General features: G+C 38.4%; 1 protein-coding gene across 1 annotated transcript in view; it reads right to left on the bottom strand.

The window, feature by feature from the left end:
- LOC107297718 (netrin receptor DCC-like) overlaps positions 1-21,014 on the bottom strand; it is a gene marked incomplete at its 3' end in the record, with an annotated part of 252,330 nt that overhangs the window by 194,987 nt on the left and 36,329 nt on the right. Inside the window, exon 5 of the mRNA XM_015827079.1 lies at positions 20,774-20,910. Within this exon, the coding sequence (XP_015682565.1) occupies positions 20,774-20,910 (137 nt within the window). The remainder of the gene's footprint in view (positions 1-20,773; positions 20,911-21,014) is intronic.

Consider the following 21,014-nt stretch of genomic DNA (forward strand, 5'->3'; position numbering starts at 1 on the left):
AACACGTCCATGAAGCTATTAGGAGAGGAGACTGACTTGATAGAGAATTTATTACTTTTCTCTTTCTATTCTGTTCTAGTCTCTGGCATAGATTCAAGCAATTAAAACTAGATAGGTTCAATCTATTTTTCAGTTTGTAGTCAAGAACAGGCCATACTGCTTGTTCTTTCTTTATAAAAAATATTAGTTATGCTCAGCATGTGGTTTATGGGCAATGTTTCATTTCAATGTATTCAATTAAACTATACCTTTAGATGAATTAGACTTTACTGTATCCTTATTTTTCACTACCTTTAATGAACTAGAGGCGGAACACCTGTAGAAGAGAATAATCACATTTTATTTGAGCAGTTTCTTTGGGCAGGCAGTTTAGTCTGAGACAGTAGGCATCATTATTTCCTTATTAATATCATTGTTGCTATTGTTAAATTTGTATGCCATCAATTCCGGCCAACTGAGCAGGTCGAAAGCATGCAAATACAAGTGTCATGGTTCCAACAAACAGAGACAAATAAACAGAACTCCATGAAATCACGTCAAAAGTGAAATCAAGTTTGGAGATGCACATAACAATTCCCCAATACAAAGTTAACAAATCCCATCCCTAAAACTTTGCAAGCAACTACGTTCCTCAATACATCTTCTCGGCAGGCTTTTTACATAACACCCAGCCTTCAGTCTCGGGAGCAGCCAATGACCTTGGTTCCCATGGGACAAAAGAGTATTTTGACTAGTGAAGCACCTGGCCAACCCCCTCCCTCCGTTCTATGTGGCAACCGAAAATGAGTAGGAAAAATGGCTGCAGCCACGCTCATTTGTAGAGCTGACAACAAGTAGATAAATAGATACCACTTTGGTGAGATAGTAACAGCACTTCCTGCTATCATGCTGGCCAAGTGACCACAGAAATGTCTTCGGACAGCGCTGACTCAGTGGCCTTGAAATGGAAATGTGCACCACTCCCTATAGTCGGCAACGACCAGTGGAATAAAATCCATAGGGACTCCTAATTCCTAGCAGATGCATGGCAGCTTACAATAATGTGTACAATATAAATATAATGAAACTTATTTATAATATTTATATTGAAAGCAAAAGGAGAAGGTGATGGCAGAGGGTGAGATGGTTAGATAGTTTTATCGATGCATTGAACATGAATATGGGCAAGTTCTGGGAGGTAGTGCAGGAAGGGAGGGGCGCTGTATGTGTGGTCCATGGGGTGCAAGGAGTCAAGATACAACTTAGCAACTGAACAACAAAACTAATATTTACATCCCAACAAGCATTTCCTGAAAATATTAAATGTCAGATTATACCAATACATAGCAATGCAAATTACTATTTAAAAGAAATAAAACAATTAACTAATGGACAATAGTCATGCCCCAAAATTTCTCCAGAAAACTTCAGTTTCACCAATTTCTGGAAGGCCATTCCTGAGGGGGCTCACCCCTTCCCTTCAGCCTTATAACTACGGAGTGAGGGAATCAGTATGTAATCTTCATTGCTCTTGTTCCTGTGTTTATAATGAGGTAGCTGTAGAAGAAGATTTTTAAAAAATATTCCTTATATTTTTTTAAAAAAAATGGAAGATAATTGTTTCAGTATATTGATATCAGATTCACTGGTGAACAATGCACTTCCTGATGAAATACAAGGTGCTGGTGTCCCTTACAAAGCTCTACATGGCATAAGGACATGTATTTGAGGGAACCTCCATTTCCAATTATCTCTGCCTGCTAACAAGAACTGAAAATAATTCAGAGAAGAGTAAAAACATTACCAGGGGTCTCGGGTCTTAGTTAAGGGAACTAAGTATATGTAGCCTATCGAAGAGAAGGATTAGGAATGACATGATAGCTATCTTCTGGTACTTGAAAGGCTGTCACAAGAAAGAAAAAGTTGACTTATTCTCCAAGGCACCTGAAAGCAGGACAAGTAGCAATGGGTGGAAACCCATTAAAGAAAGATTCAACCTGGAACTAAGGAGAAATTTCCCAACAGTGAGAACTATTAATTATGAAACAGCTTGCCTCCTGGAGTTGTGAGTGCTCCATTATTGGAAGTTTTCAAGAAACGATTGGACAAACATTTGTCCAGGATGGCTTGGACAGTGGGTTAGACTAGAAGGCCTCTGAGATCCCTTTCAGCCCTATAGTTCTGATGCTGCTGCTTCTCTTAATGTGCCTGACCTGTGGAATAGCATGCTCTTGTCCACACCCACTATGAGATCCAAATGGCTCTGACTCTTCTGGCATTTAGAAGACTGTGGAAATTTAACTCTTTAGTTGGGCTTTGGGCCAGGATGCTGTGTGAGATGAATATTCATCTTGTGGCCATAGATGCTTATATGTGGTGTTCTTTCTCCCCTTTCTGGATTTTTCCAACTTGCATTTCCAATCTAGAACCAATTTTATTTTTATTATAACACTGACTGTTTTCTCTGAAATGAAAAATCTGTTTCTCGGCTGCCCTTTCTCAGATAACAGGATTCCCTGGCCTATAATGTTTTTTTTCCCCTACAAAATAAGTCATGATAATGGTTACAAAAAAGAGGTATTTCTGCTTAGAAAAAGCAGGTACGGCATAATGAAATTGACCTACAATATGTTTCCCTTATGCCTAGTTTTCTTTTCATGGAAGGAATGAATGGAACTGCAGTTTAGCATGGGTGTGGGTCAAATTTATTTCTGGAAATATCGCATGATAAAAAATGAGCAATGTTACTTTCATGAATGTTCTACCTGGGAAACAGATGCCAGGCAATTATAATTATTTTTTATTCTTTCATAAGAGCATTCTTCTCATTTTCTGCATCTAGCATCAATGAAGTACATTTTTCAGGAACAGGAATTCATTGAGAACTCTCAAAGGCTCTGACAAGGCTCTGAAGTATCTCAGCAATAGGACCAACATCCATTAGGTATAACAGGCATAGTGCCTAGGTTTTCACAAAAAATGTCTTATTTGTTTATTTATTTGAGAAAAGAGAAAATAAAAATGAAGAAGTTACTTCTTGCAATGCCCTGCATTTTGGCCTTGAAAATATGTACCATAAATGAAATATGATTATTACTGAAAAATAATTCACATATAATTTACTATTCATTATTTCTTTATAAAAATACAAGAAAATATTGAAACTCATTTAAATATTTTTATTACTAAAATGTTTAAAGTATTTGGTGGAGTCAAGTGAGGATTCAGCCTAGAATCATTAAGTATCCACAAATTTTCCAAGTTCAGACCCCTTTGAATTCTGTTAACTCTCATCTAGCACCAATTTAGTTCTGGCAGTTAGTTGACTAGATTCTTGTGTATAAGCATGAACATTAAATCTTCTGAACTGGAATGTACTGTGTGGTCCTGATTCTTTGGGTCTGACCCCCACCTCTTTTGTATATACATAGACATTCTGAGCACAAACAAAAGGGCAGGTTTTCAATCCTGCTACTATGTCTGTCATCTTCTCTTGTTTGACCTCTTCCTGCCATTTTGTGACGTTTCTTGTCCCAGTTGTTAAGTGAATCCCTGCACTTGTTAACAATGCAGTGTCAGGGTTAAGTTGTTAAGTGAATCTGGCTTCCTCATTGACTTTGCTTGTCAGAAGGTCACTATAGGTGATCAAGTGAATCAGGACACTGAAACCATCATAAATATAAACCAGCTGCCAAGTGTTCAAATTTTGATTATAGCACTAGCACTTAAACTTATATACGGCTCCATGGTGCTTTGCAGCCCTCTCTAAGCGATTTGCAGGATCAGCCTATGGCCCCCAACAATCTGGGTCCTCATTTTACTGGCCTCAGAAGGATGGAAGACCAAGTCACCCTTGAGCCGGTGAGAATCGAACTGCCAAACTGATGGCAGACAGTCAGCAGAAGCAGCCTGCAGTACTGCATTCTAACCACTGTGCCACCATGGCTCTTATGTGACTCTGGGTATACAAGGGTCGTAAGTGTGAAAAACAGTCATAAGGCATTTTTAGTGCTGTTATAACTTCAAATGGTCATTAAACAAAGACAGACAGACAGACAGACAGATAGATAGACAGATAGATGATAGATAGATAGATAGATAGATAGATAGATAGATAGATAGATAGATAGATAGATAGATAATAACGAGAAGATCTCCAAAGTCCCTTCCAGCTTCTATTCTATTCTATTCTATTCTATTCTATTCTATTCTATTCTATTCTATTCTATTCTATTCTACTCTACTCTACTCTACTCTACTCTACTCTACTCTACTCTAATAATAGATGATAGATGATGATAGATAGATAGATAGATAGATAGATGATAGATAGATAGATAGATAGATAGATAGATAGATGTAGGTAGGTAGGTAGGTAGGTAGGTAGGTAGGTAGGTAGGTAGACAGATATGCTGTGTTGTATGCATTTGCCTCTCCTGCCTTTCAGAGATGTATCAAAAGGACTGTATCCCTTTGTGGGGTGGGGTTTGTCTCATTAAGCTTTGGAGGAGTCCCACCAACACATGCTGTCTAATAAACACTACAAGTAATGATTGATTATTTGCTTTGGGACCTGCATTTGATTCCACATTTTATATTCTTCCCTAAAATTGGATTAATATTTTTTATCAAGGTAGCAACAACTGAGCTTGTCTCAAAGATGATTTTGCATTTAATTACTTCTAAATTTTAGTGATGGTTGTACATTTCATCATGTCATGTTATTAGAGGACTTGTTCCTTATTTGCAGTCAAAACTAAAATATAAATTTAATAAATACATAGATTGCAGGTACAATACGTACCTGTAACATTTAACTCCCAAGAATATAAAGATATATTACTAAATAAGTGCTAAATAATATTTTCTGAATGTAGTAACAGTTTTCCAAATACCTGCAACAGACTGAAAGTGGAAAATTATGGGGCTGAATGAGCAATAGGAAATCTAATAGTCTATGGAGATTCTCAGTCATCCAGGTCATGATTGTCCCAAAGGTGCTTTTTCAAGAGGCAACTGAACTTCCTTGGTTTTTTTTTTTTGTAGACGTTTCACTTCTCAGCCAAGAAGCTTCTTCAGCTTTTGGGGTGAGAATGGAATCCTTCCATTCTCCACCATCCAGTCAGAGCTGAAAAGGCTTCTTGGTTAAGAAGCAAAAGGTCTTCAAAGAAAAACAAGAAAATCCATTTGCCTCTTGAAAAAGCACCTTTGGGACAGGAAATCTAATAGGGTGGTTTTTTTTCAATATGGCTTAATCATGCTAAGAAACAAACCATGATATTGTGAATAAAATTCAAGGGAAAAAATCAATCTTTCTTAATATTTTCTACTTTGGATAATGATCATGAATGTATAACAGCAATATTCAGTATGGAGAAATTGGTGTATCCATCTTTCAAAAGGGCAAAGCTATCCCCTTGGTACAAGCTTTGCATATAAAATGTTCAATTCCAACTCTGTTATTCTGTTATGGTTTAGTTCTTCTAAACTTTTCTGGGTACTTTGGAGAGCAAAGTTCATGAGATTTTGAAAAAACATTAGGTAGGTGATTATACTGTCCATTAGAATACTCTAAGCTGAAGTGCAGTCACACAAATTTAGCATCATAAATTAAAAATAATTTTGACTGAATTCCCACGAGCTTTTACAATTTTTTAAGATGCACATTCTCACTCAAGGTCTTAGAAGACTTCAACGTTTCTCATATAAGATTTGGGTATTTTCTTGTTAAATTTATTTAGTTTTAGGGATCTGTGGATGCCATCTAGAGGTCTTGCAAGCACTTTGGCATCCATGTATATTTTGCAGTTGATTGCTGCTATGGACAATAACTGGCCAGAAGAATCAGTGGTCTGATTGAGTATCAGTAACTTTCTACATCCAACAGATGTATTGGATGTAATAGATGTATTATATGTAACTCATGGTTGAACTATAGAGTTCTTGGTGGTCTGAGCTTGGTTGTTTGCCTGCAGACATTTCATTACTGGTCTCTAGATAACTTCATTATTCGACAGACAGCCTCTTCTCAGTTTCATCTACCTGGCCCAACAGAATAAGAAGGCAGGGCGTGCTGCAGATCTCAGCAATCAAGGAATTACATCTGATGGGACATTAGAAAAAAGGCCTTCTCTTTGGAACATCTTTCCCCCAGAGATAAGATGGGTCCTCATCTTGTTGCTTTTCAACAAGTTCTTGAAGACATGGTGTTATCAGCGGGCTTGGGGACACATTTCAGAGCCAATCAAGTAGCTTGTCTGATTTTGTTGTCACCTCCACAGGATGGGGTGGGGTTTAAATTGTGGGTTTTAAACTGTGGATTTTTAATGTTGTACGCGGCCAAGAGTCACCGTGTGTTAGTTGGGCAGCTATATAAATTTAACAAATTAATAAATTAGCGCTGATGAGGTTACCTTGTTGGGTAATGAAATGTCTGCAAGCAAACAACCAAGCACACCACTGCTTTCTGCATCCTTGCAATTGCATTCTCTGACTCTTTCCTCGCTACCTAACGTTTCTTCACAACATTATCCAGACACTGTTAAAGTGATCAAATGTCTCTCCTCATTGTACTGGATAATGCCAAAAGTAGCCAGTGGGGAAATACTTTCCGCTAAGGTTCTGAACCTGAACTCATCTTATTTGATTAGTAAATCTATCATTTTTTTCCCCCTGATTCAACTGCAAACACGCTCACACTGCTAGTTTGCGGAAAATAAAGAAAGGTATAAGAAACCCAGTCTAATAGTGGGAAACATGCCTTTTATTTTAATGACTATTAGAGAGATATGCTTGTTGTTTTATTTACCAAGTTCTTTGTGCTTTGAACAACCTGGAGCAGGAATGTGCATTAAAAAAGCCCTTCTCTGTAATAAAAGTCTCTGAAAAAAAGGGTTGTGATACAATGGATGGACCGTACTACTAATGTTGTTGGCAACTGAAAAGACAAATATTCTCCAAATATTTATTTTGATCTCGCCCAGAGTTATCTTGCAGTAGGATGGGTGGCCAATAAATTTTAAAAAATATAATAAAATAAAAAAAACTAGCAGGAGAGGAAAGCCATGCCATCAGCCGCAGTGAATTTGGTTGCCAGTTATATTTGCAGCAACAGTTTAAACTTTGAAGCATTCAGGAACTGGCACAGCTCAACTCAGCATTTGGATGAACTGAAGGAGAACCAGAGGATTTGAAGAAGCACAAACTGGCAGTTTTCATGAAAAAAAAAATCTTCCAAGAATCTGCAGAGATGGAGCCCTCACTGTAAAGGTAGCGGAGAGGTCTGAAAGTGGAACAATTGAGTAAGCCCTGAAAAGATTGGAATAATGAAATGGTGCAGCTCTGTCTTATTTACTAGAGCTCTCAAATTCCTCCCCTCCTACCTCCCTCTGCCAAGAATAGAGTCTTTCATTTTCCTCACTATATACTGAATATATATTGAGGGAGGCTGAATTGGGAGATAAACACATTTTTAGAATTGGAGGGAAGAAGCATCAATAACCTGTGCTGTGCTGATGACACAACTCTGATAGCTGAAAATGTGCATGATCTGCAAGTTCTAGTAATAAAAGTCAAGGAGCAGAGTGAAAAAATGGGAGTGAGATTACATGTAAAGAAGGCCAAACAAATGCTAATAGGTACAGCAACCTATCCTCAAACTGACAGTGGAGATGCTAAGGTGCTGAATAGCTTCTGATCTTAGGGAGGAAGCATCAACAATAAATGGATCAGCATCAGGAAATATGCCATGGTAAGGCAACAGTAAAAGCCTTGGAAAACATATTCAGTTGCTACAAAGACTAGTGTCATATTGGCAATTGGTTTTCCCTGTTCCCTTTTACAGAAGAGAAAGTTGGACTTTGAAGAAGCATGATAGAATGAATATTGATAGTTTTGAACGTTGATTTGGAAAACACTCATGAGGATACTTTGATAGAGAAGTAAATAAAAAAATGGAAAGTGGAAAGAGGGGCACATAACTAAGGCAGAATATCAGCAAATAGCCCGAGCCTGCAAAGATGAAGTGAGGAAAGCTAAGGCACAAAATGAACTAAGGCTTGGGACAAAAGTCAAAAATAACCAAAAAAAGAGCTTCTTTTAACATGTAAAAAAAAAAAAGTTAAGGAAATGATTGGTCCAGTAGTGGGAGAAAGTGACAAGAAGGTGACAAGCAACAGGGAGAAAGCAGAACTACTTAACTCATTTTTTTTCATCCGTCTTTACACAAAGGGAAAAAAACAATCCAACCTATCAAAAACAAGACTGTAAAAAACAGATTAGAAACACAAGTTAAGATAGGCAAGAAAATGGTAAGTGAGCACCTGTCCAGCCTAGAGAAGTTCAAATCACCAGGACCAGGTGGATTACACCCCAAAGTTCTGAAGGAACTGGCAGATGTGATCTCAGAACTACTGAACTATATCTTTCAAAGATTCTGGAGCACAGAGGACTGGAAAAGAGCTGATATAGTTCCCATCTACAAAAAAAAAAAGGGGGGGGGAATGGATCCAGGAAACTACAGACCTATCAGCCTGATCTCAATACCTAGGAAGATTCTGGAAAAGATAATCAAGCAACGAATCAGTGAACACCTAGAGGCAAACAAAGTCATTACCAAAAGCCAACATGGGTTTGTCAAAAACAGATCATGCCAGACAAATCTTATTGCATTCTTTGACCAGGTGACAAAATTAGTGGACCAGAGGAATGCTGTGGATATAATTTACTTGGACTTTAGTAAGGCATTTGATAAAGTAGACCACAACCTACTACTTGATAAGATAGAAAATGCAGGTTAGACAGCATCACTATCAGATGGATTTGTAGCTAGCTGATCGGCTGTACTCAGCATGTGGTCCTCAATGGAGCTGCATCTACATGGAGGGAAGTGTGTAATGGGGTGCCCCAGGGCTCTGTTGTAGGCCCAGTGTTCTTCAACATCTTCATCAATGATTTGGATGAGGGGATAGATGGGGAACTTATCAAATTTGCAGATGACACCAAGCTGGCAGGAATAGCCAACACTCCAGAAGATAGACTTAAGATACAGAAGGATCTTGACAGACTTGAACATTGGGCGCTATATAACAAAATGACATACATCCCTCCCTTAACCGTTCATCACACAATTTAGCATCTAAACTAAATTTAGTTGCCAAAAATACAAATCATAGAACAAATCAGTTCAGCAACTCACTCAAAACACAAATTAATAAACCCAAATTCTGGTATTTTGGACACATTATGAGAAGTCCTAGTTCTTTGGAGAAGTTATAATGCTGGAAAAGAAAGGAAAGGGGACACCAAGCAGCATGGTAGATGGTTTAAATTATAGTGGTGCTAAGTACCAGGTTGTGGATAGATCATCTGGAAAAAGGTTTATCTATGTGGTCACATAAAGATGTATAAAACTCTGTCCTAACTGAAGAAAATGCCAGCCATTTTGACATTATCTGCAATTGCAAATCTGGGTGCCATCTGCCAAAAGCTCATGACCTTTGCTGTATAGATTTTTTTCTGAAGCTGGGCTTTAATTAACACAAAATAGCATTTACAATGTACTACAATTATAATTAATTGTCCAGACGGAAACAATAAAAAAAATTCAAAGGAGATACCCAAGGTAGTTTTATATGTTCTATTCTGAAATAAGTAGAAAAATTGATATTTGAGTAGTTTGAGATTTCCATTCTTCATCCCGCCCTCATTTCATTTTTGTGTCTTTATAGTAGTCTTTTTTTTAAAAAAAAATGGAAAACTATCTTTCTCACCTTGGTTACTTCAATCAAAGGTAGATGACGTGCTGTGTTTCAGCGTGAAGACAATTTTGAAAATGCTAGCAATCATTTCTGTCATTTACATGCATTCAGAGATGTGTGTTTCTGCGTGTGTGTGTGTGTGATGACGATGCAAAGGGAACTGCAAGCATATCTCCATAAAATGTCCCCAAATGTAAAACAACAACAACGACAACTTGTAAAATTAAGATTTCTTGTTTGGTGGGAAGTACATTCAGACTTGCAAGGTTTTGTTACATTAGCTATACATATGATCCATTTGGTATTAATGAAGGTTTTTTTTCAGTCTGGTCTATCTTATTGGGCTGACAGATTGTCTCTTTCTGGAATTTTTTTTAGTTGGAAGATGTGCTCATGGGAGGCCAAACGGGAAATATTTCAAGATTAAGCCATAGATTGGCATCTAATGATGTCATTTTGAAAAACTCCAGTACACAGTTGACCCAAAATTCTGCAATTAGTTTAGAAGATTGGGCAAAATCCTCAATTATTAAGGGAGCCAGAATTAAAAAGAATTACTGAGCTGAGCTAGTTGAGATCCCCAGTGCTCGCTCATAAGTTTTCTCTTCTTTGATTTTGATTTTCCTTTCCTTTTTCATTGGTATATATTTGAAGTTTTATTTTCTTTGTGTGTAATATTATTTTTCTCAATATAAGCTCTATAGATATACACATATATTTTGTTCAAGGCAACTTCAGTTCTTTGCAATTTGAAATGGAAATATAGGATATAAATATATGTACTTTTTTTTAAAAAAAAGTAATTGTTTTCACTACTTTTTATTTTAAAATACTTCTTAATTTTTTTTAATCCCTCACTTTAAACAGAATAACTAAATGAATACATAAATGCACAAATGGACAAAGTGCATCCAGCATACCTTCCCATTACCACCCATATTCAAATCAATCAATATTATTTCATTAATAAATGGAACCAAGAAAAGATCCAGAAACTTTTGCAATGGCATGTGATTCAGCAAACATGCACTAACCTCACTGAGATGGTTTTAACTTAGCATGATGGGTCATCAAAGCATAATTATAACAAGCCATCTCTTGGCTCAAAATGTGAAGTCAACTTGAATGGCAGAAAGACAAGAAAAGAAAAGAAAAGAAAAGAAAGAGGAAGGAAGGAAGGAAGGAAGGAAGGAAGGAAGGAAGGAAGGAAGGAAGGAAGGAAGGAAGGAAGGAAGGAAGGAAGGAAGGAAGGAAGGAAGGAAGGAAGACCAGAATACTGTAGTAGTCTTGATAAGTGACAATCAGTATGGCTGGTAGAGATATGGAGGAAAGGTATCACTTTGAGATTCAGATAAACCAATTATATGAGAGAAATCAAAAACTCTCTAGTTGGCAGATTAAGGTTTTAATTACACTCCATTCCTGATGTCAGATAATCAATCTGAGAACTCAAAAAGACTTGTCTGACAGCTTGGTACTGCTGCTATTGTAGCTCTGCAATGAGAATAATAATAAAAATTTCCATCTGTCAATCACAAAAGACCACAATGCATGTATGCTACTCTGATACTTTACAACATCCTAGATTCTTGGGAAGAACTCGATGCCTACGAAGGCCAACACCAGTTAAAGAACTGGCAGCATATGTACACGTATATAGAAATAATAATGTGTTATTCTGTTTCTATTTATCCAGAACGCTTTCTTTCCTTTTGCTGAAAAGATGACCTGAGTGGGCAAATTTAACCAATATTTTTGCTCCGTAATGACCCAACAAATGCAGTTATTGAAGACATCAAAGAACAGGAGAAAGACTTATTGTTCTCTTGAAACAGCCACGTGGAACAACTTGGCCATCAGTAGTGGAAGAACTCTTTATTTATCATCTCTCCCATAGCAACCACAATCAAAGATGAAAGATTATGAACAGAGCTACTGAAGTGCAAACTGTACAATCCACTACAACCAGAAAATGAACTGAGATCATTTTTTGCTTCCTGCAAACTAAAACTCTGGGTGAATAAATATGTCTTTTTGCATAAATAAAACTAACGCCAGCTCCAATATAGAACATTCATTTATTATTGCAGGGGGGAGGGGAGATTTAATAACTAGAGCATCACAACTGGAGATATTTTTTTTTCATATTTCCAATTCTGGATGCAAAGCACTTTCTCTGTGGATATTAATACTTGGGTATCATTATCATAATCATCATCACCATTAGAGTTGGAAGGGAATTTGGAGGTTTTCTAGTCTAACCCCCTGCTCAAGCAGAAGATCCTATGCCATTTCAGACCAATGGATGTCAAGTCTCTTCTTAAAAGCCTTCAATGATGTAGCACCCACAACCCCTGAAGTCAAGCCATTCCATTGATTGATTGTTCTCACTGAGAGTTCACTGATGATGTTACCTACTTTGGGTAATAAAACATCTGCAAGAAAACAAGCAAGCTCAGAGAGCACCAAGGACCCCTCATGTCTATCCTGAGCTACAAATATTCGCCTTTATTGTTGTCACTGTCAGGAAATGTCTCCTTAGTTCTAGGTTGCTGCTCTCCTTGGTTAGTTTCCATCCATTGTTTCTTGTTTTACCTTCTGGTGCTTTAGAAAATAAGTTGATCCCCTCTTTTTTGTGGCAGCCCCTCAAATATTGAAACACTGTTATCATGTTACCCCTAGTCCTTCTTTTCATTAGCCTAGGCATACCCAATTCTTGCAATTGTTCTTCATGTTTTAGCCTCCAGTCCCCTAATCATCTTAATTGCTCTTTTGAGTCTCAACATATTTTTTTTTTTATAATGGGGTGACCAAAACTGGATGCAGTATTCCAACTGTGGTCTTACCAAGACCTTATAGAGGGATATTAACACTTCACGTGATCTTGATTCTGTCCCTCTGTTGATGCAGCCTAGGATTGCATTGGCTTTTTTGGTGGCTGCAGCACACCACTGATTCATATTTAATTGATTATCTTAAATAGCCAATTCATATATCTTTTGGAGGGAAATTAGCTTTTTAAGTAGGATTGCTGAAGAATTTTGCTTTGTCCACATGCTTTAAGCAATCTCTCAGATTCAGATTGTTAAACACCTCTTTCAGATAAGTTGAGAACTCTTCCAAATTTTGCACTAGTTCTGCATTTTGCATAGCTCAAATACACATCTTTTTGACCTATGTGCAAAATGTGTGTATTCGTTCACACATTCGGGGAAAATGCATCAAGACTACAATATGTAGAAGCTGAACAAAAATGCCACGTTTTAAAAAAGGCATTGATACGGAGAGGTCCTTTCAGACAAGCACATTTTCATATTTCAATCTGCTGGTGAGTCTTTCTTTGTACGAAAAGTCAGGTGCCCATGTTTAAAAACTTGTCTCTTTTTACAAAAGATGTGCTCCAGGAGTTTTGATTTGTTGAAATAAAACCCAACACTGACAGAACGTCCATGAAAACCAATCAGTAATGCTTACAGATATTTGCACATTGTATCCCTTTCTGTTTCTTAATGGTGGAGGCTGATTATTCAGCAGCATAAATTTCATGGTTTCTCAGACTTCTTGCCCTTGAATGTCACTCAATTAACCCGCAGTCAGATTTGGTGCCATCTAACCTTTAGATTATAGCCCTCTCCAGGCAATCAACATTCTAATCATGGAGGTGTGGTGAAGAGATGGGAAAAGATAATTTCCCCTACTGCTCTCCTAAAGGTTCAGAAGTGTTCATGGGGAGACTTTGAACAGTCACTGTCCCTGAGTTATAGCTCTTTTATTCCTTCCAGGAGGCCAAGGAGGGTGTCAGTGTTAAGGAACTTTTTCCTACTTCTGCAGTTGCTGTTAGTTTATTCTTGGTTAATCCAGTCCTTGGTTAATCCAGTCTTGTGCAGGATGAGCAATCAATTTTCCCAAGGGACCACATAAGAAACTAGGATTGTTGTGGAGGGCTGCACCACTGCTGCCCCAACCCAGTAGTGGCACTGGCCTGCCCCTCTAGACCAGTGATGGCGAACCTATGGCACGCATGCCAGAAGTGGCACTTGGAGCCATCTCTGTGGGCACGTGCCATTGCCCCAGCCTCGACTCCCCCCATGACCCCTTCCTCACCAGCAGCCCCCCTGGAGGAGAGTCGCCCTCTGAGTGTGACCCACATGGAGCAGCACAGTCAAGGACATGGCAGCCAGGCAGCATAGACAAGACTTTGCCCTTATGCCCCATTGCACACAGTTAATGCTGTGGGGCACGGGCAGAGGGCGTGGCCACCATGGGGCTGCTGGGCTACCTGGGCGATCTGCGGTAGGTCCTGGAGGCGGTGAGTGGCAGGGGATGGGGTCGGGGTGGAGGTGAAGCGGGGGCGGGACAGTGGGTGGAGCGGGGGCAGGGACAGTTTTGGGGCACTTGGTCTCTAAAAGGTTCGCCATCACTGTTCTAGACTCTGCCCCACCCCTCTACCAATGCTGCACTGATGCCCAACCCATTTCCAAGGCCCTGCCTTAATACTGTCCCACCCCTTGCAGCAGATGCTACCAATGTCATGGGCTGGACTGGGACTGCCTGCAGGCTGGGTATGGCCTGCAGGCTGTAAAATGCTCAGATCTGAACTTGTGGTTTGTTTTCCAGTGATCGGAAGTATTTTCTGTTCATGCTTGCATTATAGAGAAGAAGGAAGCTCTTCAGTGCTCTATGGAAAGTTCTAGAAAAAGAATCCCTTTCTCTTCTACCAACTGGGCTTTGGCAAAATAAGCGATAAAGTGAAGGGGGAAAACTCTATTCAAGTTTATGTGTTTGTGTGTGTCAAAGAAAGCGATCTCCTCTGTTATCATAGAAACAATATTTATACAGATATTGTATAGATGAGGGATAAAATCAACATCATGTGAAGCACTAGTACCACTTTACAATGCCTTGGTAAGACCACATTTGGAATATTGCAGTGGTGGCGAACCTATGGCACGGGGCCTTCAGCTGGGTTTTATAAAACCTTTTCACTTTAGGCCTCCGCCGCCGTGTACAAAAAAAAAGGTTCAATCAGTTAATTTCAACTTCTCGTGGGAAAAAAAAGATCTTGCAAAGTTGGAATTGATTGATTGAACTTTTTAGTCCCACCCAGTCTGCTGTTACCACCGCAGCCACGCCCAGCCAATGGGCCACACCCACCCGGCACCCGACAATGCATAAGTGGGTTTTGGGCTGCAGTTTGGGCACTCGGTCTCTAAAAGGTTCATCATCACTGGAATATTGCATTCAGTTTTGGTTGCCACGATGTAAAAAAGTTGTTCAGACTCTAGAAAGAGTACAGAGAAGAGCAACAAAAATGATTAGGGGATTGGACGCTAAATCGTACAATGAACTGTTGCGGGAACTGGGTATGTCTACTCCAACAAAGAGAAGGACTAGAGGTGACATGATAGCAGTCTTCCAATATCTAAGGGGCTGCCACAGTGATGAGGGGGCCAACCTATTCTCCAAAGTGCCTGAAGGCAGGACAAGAAGCAATGGATGGAAACTAATCAATGAGAGAACCAACCTAGAAATAAGGAGGAATGTCCTGACAGAACAATTTATCAATGGAATGGCTTGCCTTCAGAAATTGTGGGTGCTCTATCACGGGAGGTTTTTAAGAAGAGATTGGACAGCCATTTGTCTGGAATGGTTTCCTGATTCAGGGTTTCCTGATTGAGCAAGGGGTGGGACTAAAAGACCTCCAAAGTCCCTTCCAACTCTGTTATTCTGTTATTCTAAATCTAAGCAACCTGACTGGAGAAGGTCACTTATGGGAAAAAAAAAAAAAAAAAAAAGGCCTTCTCAATCTAAACCAGTTCTAAACTGAACACACATTCTTCCAGAGCAAGGTCTGGGAATTACACTAAGCGAAGAGTTTTCTTTAGAATCATAAAAGCAAAATATTATGCACAGTAGGGTTCTTAATCACATTTTTGAAATTTCAATGCACTGTAAACTGCTAAGATGAAAGTCTGCTTTGCATAACTTCTGTAAACATTAATGCAAAGAGATTGTTAGACATACGTCAAATCTCCTGTAATCCAAACTAGGTCTCTATTTGTCAATCAAAGCACTTTTTAGTGTGTTTTTTTTTTAAAAAAAAATATAGCATAACATCAATAACCAGGTTATTGTTTGACAAGTATTATTCATGTGGTTCCTTAACTCTTGCAGAAAAATTCTTGCTTTTTAATTAGTGAAAAATGGTGAGCTATCTCTCAAACTCTTAATAATCCTTCACGTCATTCAGAAAACTGACACAGTAGTGAACTGGAATGTTTGATCCAAGAACTGAGACATTTTTCCACACACTGATGTCAAACAGCACCCTTTACCATCTCATAAATTGTCTCAAGGAAAAGAAAATATTTTGTGGTAGGAAGAAAACAGGGATAATAATAATAATAATAATAATAATAATAATAATAATAATAATAATAATAATAGTAGTAGTAGTAGTAGTAGTAGTAGTAGTAGTAGTAGTAGTAGTAGTAGTAGTAGTAGTAGTAGTAGTAGTAAAGTTGGAAGGGACCTTGGAAGTCATCTAGTCCAACCCCCTGCTCATGCAGGAAACCCTATACCATTTCGGACAAATGGCTGTCCAGCCTCCAGTCCCCTAATCATCTTTGTTGCTCTTCTCTGTACTCTTTCTAGAGTCTCAACATCTTTTTTACATCGCGGTGACCAAAACTGGATGCAGTATTCCAAGTGTGGCCTTACCAAGGCATTGTAAAGTGGTATTAACACTTCACGTGATCTTGATTCTATCCCTCTGTTAATGCAGCCTAGCATTGTGTTGGCCATTTTGGCAGCTGCAGCACACCGCTGGCTCATATTTAGGTGATTGTCCACTAGGACTCCAAGGTCCCTCTCACAGTTACTACTATTGAGCAAGGTACCTCCTATACTATACCTGTACATTTGGTTTTTCTTGCCTAAATGTAGAACCTTGCTTTTTTCACCATTGAATTTCATTTTGTTAGATAGCGCCCAGTGTGAAGTGCTATACTTCACTGTTCATCAGGTGATCCACAGAACAACAGACGTTCAACTTTTTTTTGTCAAATACTATTTTTGTGTGATAACCACAAGCATCAAAAGTGCCATGCAGTAATCAAGTTATAAATAGAGCCTCTTCATGGGCTTGAAGTTAAAAAAAGGAAAACCTGTAGTACTGTTTCACATGGCTCAAGCAACAAGCCTGGGTAGATGGGCCAACTTGGAGAAATCCATGTGCAAAATAAAGTTTTAGACAATACATGAATGGGATTTGGGAATGCAATGCATAGTTGTGGTTTTTTAAATTTTCAGCAACAAAACACTGCATATTTACAGAGAAAATATATGCAGAAAAAAAATAGCATGCTTCATATTTTACTAGAAGGCAACAACAGCCAGGGAAATTCCAAACAGCCTGTAAAATGAGCACATTTGGAAGCACTTTCCATGTTGAACATTTAGAACACCAAATAAACAAACTAGTAAAGGAAGAAAAGAGAGGAGACATAACTACGAGGAAGGCAGGCAGATGTTAAATGGAGAGAAAAAAAAGTTGAAAACTACAAAATTATCAGCAGTGCAGTAGAAAACAAAACAAATGTAATTAGCTGCTTGTGTTTATGTGTTTGCTTATTTGTTCTGATTTTTCTCCTGATTCCTTTCCTTGGGTTAGTGTTAATAAGACAAGAAATGGTTAAAGAAGTGCAAAGATGGTCTTTTCAAACCAGGGCACTGACACACTCACCCGTGGGAGTTCTCCCAATTAGTACTGCCAAATATGTCAAGACTCAGGGAATAATCTAGAAATGTTTCCTTCGGATATAGCAATAAGCATTCAATACAAGCTAAACAGCAGTTGGAAGAAGGAAGAACAGGACAAAACTACTTGTCAGATGTCATGAATTAATTCTTTGCAGAGTAAAAATAAAATAAACTTTGTTACTCACTACTCTGGCACATGAACTATTTTTTGACTAAGATAGGGAAAACTACAGGTAGTCCTTGACTTACAACAGTGACTGTTCAAAGTTACAACAGCACTGAAAAAAGTGACTTATGATTGTTTCTCACACTTACGACCGTTGCAGTATCCCTGTGGTCACGGGGTCAAATTTCAGATGCTTAGCAAGTGGTTCATATTTATGAAGGTTGCAGTGTCCTGAGGTCATGTGAGTTTGAGGCCTTCTGACAAGCAAAGTCAATGGGGAAGCCAGACTTAACAACCATGTTACTAACTTAACAAATACAATGATTTACTTAACAACTGTGGCAAGAAAGGTTGTAAAGTGGGGCAAAACTCACTTAATAAATGTCTCACTTAGCAACAGAAATTTTAGGCTCAATTGGGGTCGAGGAGTACCTATACCAGGGATGCCAAACTCGCAACGTCACGTGGCATGTCGTGACGTGTCGCAACTTTTTTTCCATTGCCGGCAATGGGGTGGGCGCAGTTTCACCATGACGCATCTGGCCCACAGGCTGGCAATTTGACACCCCTGACCTATACCAAGTTAAAAACAGGCATGTTAGAGCAAGGTAGTGCAGCAGTAATTCTTCTCCAAAATATCTCTGAGTGTTGTTGGAGTCAGTTTTTACAAAATCATAAAGGAACATAAATGGGCTCAATTGTGGTCATAACTCAAGGACTACCTGTATTGTAGTGAAAACTAAATTTTAACTAACAACTCTGTTAGCCCTTCACAAGGCATTGAAGACCTGGCTTTTCCCCCATGAATTGGGTCAGGTGGGTGGCTGAGCTCTCTTATTATGCATGTGGTTTTATTAAGTTTCTTGGTGAATGGAGTTATTGTTTATCACTGGGTGCCAGTTGGTTATATATGGTGAGTTTTCTGACTTTTAATCTTTGCCAAAGCAAAAAACTGATGGCTCATCAAACAAATCAACCCAGAGTTCCCAACGGAGGCTCAAATGACTAGACTTTGGACACATTATGGGAAGACCGAATTCTCTAGAAAATCTTGGGAAAGGTAGAGAAAGATAGAAAGAAAGGTAGAAATGTAGAAAGGAAGAAAGGAAGGAAGGAAGGAAGGAAGGAAGGGAAAAAAAGAAAAGAAAAAGGAAAAGAAACAAGAAAAGAAAAGGAAGACTAGCAGCAAGTTGGATGGATTCAATTACAGTAGCAATGAGTGCACCATTGGGAGACCTGAAAGTTCAGGTTAGGAACAGATCATCAAGAGTCGTGGTGGCGCAGTGGTTAGAATGCAGTATTGCAGGCTAACTCTGCCCACTGTCAGGAGTTCGGTTTTGGCCGGCACAAGATTGACTGTGCCTTCCATCCTTCCAAGGTCGGTAAAATGAGGACTCAGATTGTTGAGAGCAATATGCTGACACTGCAAACTGCTTAGAGAGGGCTCTAAAGTACTATCGAGCAGTGTATAGGTCTATGTGCTATTGCTAATGCTATCAAGAAGAAAATCTATGTTGTTGCTAGGAATTGAACATGACTTGATGGCATATTATCAGCATCATCAATCTTTGCAATCAACACCGTCCATTGTGTGAAATAGGCATCTATATAAATCAAATAAATAAATAAAGTTTCTCCCAAACCTTATTCCTATTTTTAGCCTTAAATGTTGTATAAAACTATTTGGGAAAGCATTGGTCATGCACACTTATCTTGATATCAACCAATCAATTAGAATCAGGCTTTAAAGCAAAAATAATGTGCTTCTGAATATATGTTCCAACATGTCATTTTCTATTTATCCCAAACAATATTCCTCAAAAGAATTAAGAAGAAAGGCAGATAGGAAATACAGCCGTGTTTCTCATAAATCTGCATTCCCCCAAAGATGGTTTACTGAAATTTAAAATTTGCCCTCACTCTTTTAGCAAGTCCATGTGTAGCATGGAAACATCTGACTAAAGGTAGTAGAAAATATTTCTGCCCTCAAAAGAAATCCACGCCAAAGTTGTAATCCTCCATTACAACAATTCTCCTTCACAAGCTAACATTTTATGGATTCTTTTCTATCTTAACCAACTCTAGATAGCTCTGTCATCCTTCTGGGCTTGGATAAGAAGAGCCAAGGGTCCAGGAGATGAAAACTCCACAATTTAGATAAGAAGGCAAATACAGAGGGAAGAAAGCAAGAGTGAAATCCTTGGTGCTTTCTGACCTAGTTTGTTCATCAATATCAACAGAAGAGAATATTAGTAGCTCAGGGTTGAACTGCAGAGTCCTTGGTGCTCTCTGAGCTTAGTTATTTTCTTGCAGACATTTCAGGTAACATCATCAATATTAACAGAAAAGAATATTTGTAGCTCAGGGTTGAACTGTGGAGTCCTTGGTGCTCTCTGAGCTTATTTTTCTGCAGATGTTTATTACTCATTCATTATCCACTGTATATGTTACATATACAATGGATAATGAATGAGTAATGAAATGACTGCAAGAAAACAACTAAGTGCAGGGAACACCAAGGACTCCGACATCATCAATTTTATAACATTCAAGAGTTCAATCTGTATCAGTATTATGACGTTCAGGAACCAATGATGTTCAAATGCTCAACAATAGAGGAAGAAAAGTGAAACTTTACTATTGCCCTTTGCCTTCTCCCAAGAAGCTGTCTAAACTTCAAAACAATCTTCTCTATCGTTCTTCCCCATAATCTACCAGCAATTGAAACAGAGTCACAAGGCTCTATTATAGGCTGCTGTTCAGTTCCAGGAAGAATATAATGCTGGGAGAGAAACACCAAAGAAAGAATGATAACTGTTCACTGTGAATTCATAACCTTTCTTCTATAAACACAAGAACTTAGTCAACGATGATCTGACTTTTTATTTTCTCAGACGACTTACATACCCACACACTTGCTTTTCATAGTGCTGATAAATAAACATTCACTCTGTAAAATAACACCACCATAGAAAATCTGCAAAACCCAAACCCTCCTTTCAAAACAATTGAAAATTTTAAGGCCATCAGATGGTCTTCATAATCAGGATCAGTATTCAGCAATAAAGAATGCAATGTAAGAGGCAAAAAAATAGTTCTTTCTACTCACCCAGTACTGATAATTCAGCTAATGCACTACTATTCTCATCTCTGTATGTGACCATACAGATATAACTTCCAGAATCATCATCCGTTGCATTAGAAATCAATAAGTTACTGCCAGCCAACAGTGAATATTTTTTGGATCTGAAAGATTAACATAATATCACTGTATCAAGTAAGACAATATGCAAGACTTATTTTCTCTATGGGTTGATTTATTTTAGATTTATATCACATCTTTTTTTGTT

This window comes from Protobothrops mucrosquamatus, unplaced genomic scaffold, assembly GCF_001527695.2.
Source record: "Protobothrops mucrosquamatus isolate PMUCROS unplaced genomic scaffold, P.Mucros_1.0 scaffold3483, whole genome shotgun sequence".
Classification (NCBI taxonomy): Eukaryota; Metazoa; Chordata; class Lepidosauria; order Squamata; family Viperidae; genus Protobothrops; species Protobothrops mucrosquamatus.